This window comes from Carlito syrichta, unplaced genomic scaffold, assembly GCF_000164805.1.
Source record: "Carlito syrichta isolate Samal-C Ts95f unplaced genomic scaffold, Tarsius_syrichta-2.0.1 Scaffold304147, whole genome shotgun sequence".
NCBI classification, from domain to species: domain Eukaryota; kingdom Metazoa; phylum Chordata; class Mammalia; order Primates; family Tarsiidae; genus Carlito; species Carlito syrichta.
Window position 1 is genome coordinate 51,876 of NW_007248243.1, and position 4,377 is coordinate 56,252.

Below are 4,377 nucleotides of genomic sequence, written 5' to 3' on the forward strand. Positions count from 1 at the left end.
AGTCTTAGATTGCGTGAGACTCCGGAGAGCCCCATATGGTGGGGACTGCGACTTCATGCCCTTTGTACCAGGGAAGGGTCAGCACTTCATGGAGGAATGAGAGAGGGTTTGTGACCAGGCAGATCTGACTCTGCCACTCAACTGCTGGGAGACCTTGGACATGTCTCTTATCTTCTCTGTACCTCAATCTCTCCATCTCCAAAATGGAAACAACTATAACGTCTCTTGGGAGAAGTACACAAGATCATGTTCACAAGTCACTGTCATGGTGCCTGGCGCATCAGCATTCAGGGACGTTAAAAAGTGTGCTGTTAGTCACATAACACAGAGAAGAGCCTCGTCTGACATCCAGGTGTTCAGAGTCTCAGACCAGGATTCTTTTGCTCTGCTGTGAGGTTTTCCCAGGAAACAACACTCGCATTTTTACTTCTGGGGCGCATGGGGCCTGTTAAGGGGTGGGGTGTTCGTCATTTCAACTGCAAGTTGACTTTTAAAAAATTTAAGCTTTAACTGCTTTTCAGTAAAGCCCGCCAGAAGCAGGATTGCCAGGTGAAAGGAAAAATGAAATGGTGATTTTGATCAGTGTGGCCAAACTGTCTCCCCAGGGCTCCTGCTCCCTCCCACCCCCGAGAGGAGGGCAGCTGTCAGGCCCCGCCAATGGAGGCCGTTGTCACACTTGTGCACTTTTGCGACACGAGGGGTAAGATGCTGTGTATCCATGCAGTTATGAAGCCGAGCGTCCTTTCCTATATTCTCGGGTCATTTGCAGTCTTTTTTGTGTGTGTATGTGTGTTTGTGTGATCTATTCATGCCCTTATTTATTTATTTTATTAATTTTTCTCCAGGGTTTGTTCTTGCTCTTCTCAATGTTTAGTAGCTCTTTGTAGATCTGATTTAAAAAATCCATGTGTCTTTGATATGAGTGGCAAACATTTTTTCAAATTTGTCATTCATCTGTCCTGGTGGTGATATTAGTTGCTGGTGTGTGTGTGTGTGTGTGTGTGTGTGTGTGTGTGTGTGTGTGTGTTTTACCATGCATGAGTTCGTTTTATTTGTTTATAATTTGTCACCACGCAGGACGGAGTGTGACCTCAGTCCTTCTTCTGGGAACCTGGCCCTTGGACTTTGCTGCCAGGAGACCGTCCAAAGTTCTTGCCAATGTCCATTCTTAGTGGGATTTTGCTCCTATTAGATGTCTTCTATATATGAGGGGGACCCCCAAAAGCTGGTATTTATTTTAAAAGTGTGTATTTATTCTTACGTGTTTAAACTTTAGTCACCTTCAAAGTACTCTTCGTTTGATGCAACACACCTATCGAGACACTTTTTCCGCTGCTCAAAAAAGTTTTTAAACGTTTTGATGCCTTTCAGTGCTTCTGCCTGTTTCTGTTTCACCTCTTCCACATAGGCAGCATTTCCCTTTGAGGGCTTTTTTTCATCTGGGAAACACAAAAAAGTCGCTTGAGGAGAGATCGGGTGAATAGGGAGGGTGGGGCCCAGGGCTCGTGCCGTTTTTGGTAAAAGCTGCTGAACACTCAGTGCAGTGAGGGCAGGCACTCTCATAAACCACCCATCATGAAATGGGCAAAAGTGCTGAAAGAATCTCCAAAAAAATTCACTGAAGCCTAACACAGCCTCTCACAACAACGCTAGGTGGCACCCTGATGCTGATGGGTTCCTAGAACACTTACCTGGGGGTGGGGGAAAGCCTGTACTACAAGGGACCCACCCTCCAAAACATAATTCTGGTTTTGTTGGGAGGGGAGGTCTGCCCTCGTGTGTGTGTGTGTGTGTGTGTGTGTGTGTGTGTGTGTGTGTGTGTGTATGCATATTCTCATGGCCATCACTGCACAGTTCATCAACTATACACTCCCTGGTGGCGTCTGCTTCTTAAGTTCTGGCTGTGTCTATCCACTGAGACTGTTGCTTCAGGGGGTACAGAGGCCTGGCCCGGACATCAGCGTCCAAGGTTGCAGCCAGTCATAGCACTGGGTGGTTACTGCGGGTTCAGCAAAATCCCATCAGAGGCTAGCAGCCCAGGCCCTGGTAAGCCATGGAGGCATTTGAAATGTCACAAGGGAGTAATTCAAAACTCCCTCCCTCTTTTAGCCCGGACATCCATTGTAAACCAGTTCGTAGGTGATGTCCCCTGGGTAGGACCAGGTCACGGGGTGGCTTTACGTCACACAGCAGAAGCTGAGTCCCAAACTCAACTTTACTCCCGCTAAGACCCCCCAAGAACCATCCCCTCCTGGGAGAGACCAGAAGTGGACTCTCTAGAACCTCCCTCACGGCCCTTCCCTGTTCCAAGTTCAGAATTTGAAGGAGGCTGGCAGAAGGAAGAGGAACCGAGACGAGGGAGTTCAAGAAGCCGTGGGTTTAATGGGAGCGGGGAGGTAGAGGAGGAGTTTGGGGTCAAGATGCCGGCAGCGCGTCACCTCAGGTCTCGGCCTTGGCAGGGGTCGGTGTGTGGGAAGGAGAGGAGACACGAATGCTCTCTTCTTGGGCATGGGGGCAACCGGGAGGCACTTGGCAAGGAGGAATGCGTGAACTCTGCCTCCTGCCAGGGGCGGGGAGAAAGGAGACCCAACACAGGAGGGACGGGGTCACTGCCTTGTATCTGGGCAAGCGGGACAATACTGCACTTCCATGTACATGGATGGGGAAGGGAGGGGGTCCAGAGCCAGGAAGAGATCAGAGGGGCTCAGCGGAGAGGCTTCCCGTCCAACAGTCGGACCCCACAAAACACAAACCAGCGGATGGCACACCTGCACCCTCCCCGCCCTCCGTCCTTGACCTCTGCCTCCTTTCCTGCCCTCCGCCTGGCATCCACCTCTACTTCTTCCGCCCAACCTGCGCCATCAGGTGGGCATTGGCGGCTGCCTTGGCGCGCAGGCTCTTGGCCTTGGCGATGTTGAAGAGGATGTTCATGATGTTGGTGGGGACGTCGAGGGACAGAGTGAACTTGGTGCGCCGGTCGCCCTTGGCCTTGTCCTGGTGCAGCCTGCCCCTGAGCGGTGCTGGGGACAGGTATCTGTGCCGGGTGCCTCCGGCCCCGCCGCCACCCCTCGAGGCGGGGAAAGTCCTTTTGTCCTTGTCCTCCTCCTCTCCTGAAGTCTGGCCGGGCAGGAAGTGGGAGCTCCTCTTGGTCAGCGGGGACACGTCCTCCCACTGGCTCTTCTTGGCCTCGGCCAGGGCGGAGTTGAGGCAGCTGAAGATGGGCTCCGCCTCGTAGAACTTGTAGGGGAGGCCTGTCCTCGGGCCCCCCAGGAAAAGCAACAGGAGCAGCAGAAAGTGGGTGAGCGTCAGCATCTTCCCCTGCGGTAGAGAAGAGGGACATGGGAGGGGCGGGCTCGGGGCTCTGGGCTCTGAGAGACATGGAGCAAAATCTCAAGGGTGTCATGAAGGTTCCACCGTGGTGGTTCTCACAATGTGCACCCCACACCGGCATCTCCTGAGAATTTGTGAGAAATGCAGAAAGGCCAGGTGCGGTGGCTCCCACCTGTAATCCCAGCACTTTGGGAGGCCAAGGTGGGAGGTCGCTTGAGGTCAGGAGTTCAAGACCAGCCTGGGAAGCGTACTGAGACCTCGTCTCTGCAAAAAAGTAGCCTCTGCAAAGTGTACCATGTGCCTGTAGTCCCACCTATTCAGGAGGATGAAGTGGGAACATCCCTTGAGCACAGGAGTTGGAGGCTGTCATGAGCCATGATCGTGCCACTGCGCTTCATCCTGGGTGACAGAGCAAGACCCTGTCTCTTAAAAAAAAAGGAAATGCAAATAACTCTCAGGTCTTTTTTCAGAAATAGTAGATCAAAAACTCTAGGGGCCACCAATCTGCGTTTTAGCAAATGCTTCAGATGATTCTGATGTTCACTAAAGTTTGAGAACCATTACCTTACTAGTATTTATGGGGGTTTTATTAAATTCAGCTCTGCAGGTAGCCAGGGCCCTATACAGTGAATAACAAGTATTCTAAGTGTTTAGCAGCCTAGTATGATTGATTTTAACCGCCAAGTGGACTTCTATTTCCCTCATCATTAGCAAGGCTGATTGAGTATAACACCTTTTGCTAAAAGGCCTGGGTAGGTGTCCAGTCAGTGTTTTGGGGGCTGATCTTTAAGACTGGCTTCCTGTTAGGCTAGCCTCATTTCTTTTTTTGTTTTTTGGGGTTTTTTTTGAGTTGGAGTCTCACTCTGTCGCCCAGACTGGAGTGCAGTGGCCGCTCCCGGCCACCGCAGCCTTGACCTGCTGGGCTCCAGCGATCCTTCCACCTCAGCCTTCCAAGTAGCCGGAACTACAGGCACACGCTACCACGCCCGGCTAATTTTTGATTTATTGTAGAGATGATATCTTGCCAAGTTGCCCAGGCGGGTCTCG

General features: G+C 51.6%; 1 protein-coding gene across 1 annotated transcript; it reads right to left on the reverse strand.

Annotated features, from left to right (window-relative positions):
• Positions 1-2,835: 2,835 nt before the first annotated feature.
• Positions 2,836-3,312, reverse strand: UCN3 (urocortin 3). The gene has a single exon (XM_008059469.1). The coding sequence runs from the start codon at positions 3,310-3,312 to the stop codon at positions 2,836-2,838; it is 477 nt and encodes a 158-aa protein (XP_008057660.1).
• Between the last annotated feature and the right edge of the window lie 1,065 nt (positions 3,313-4,377).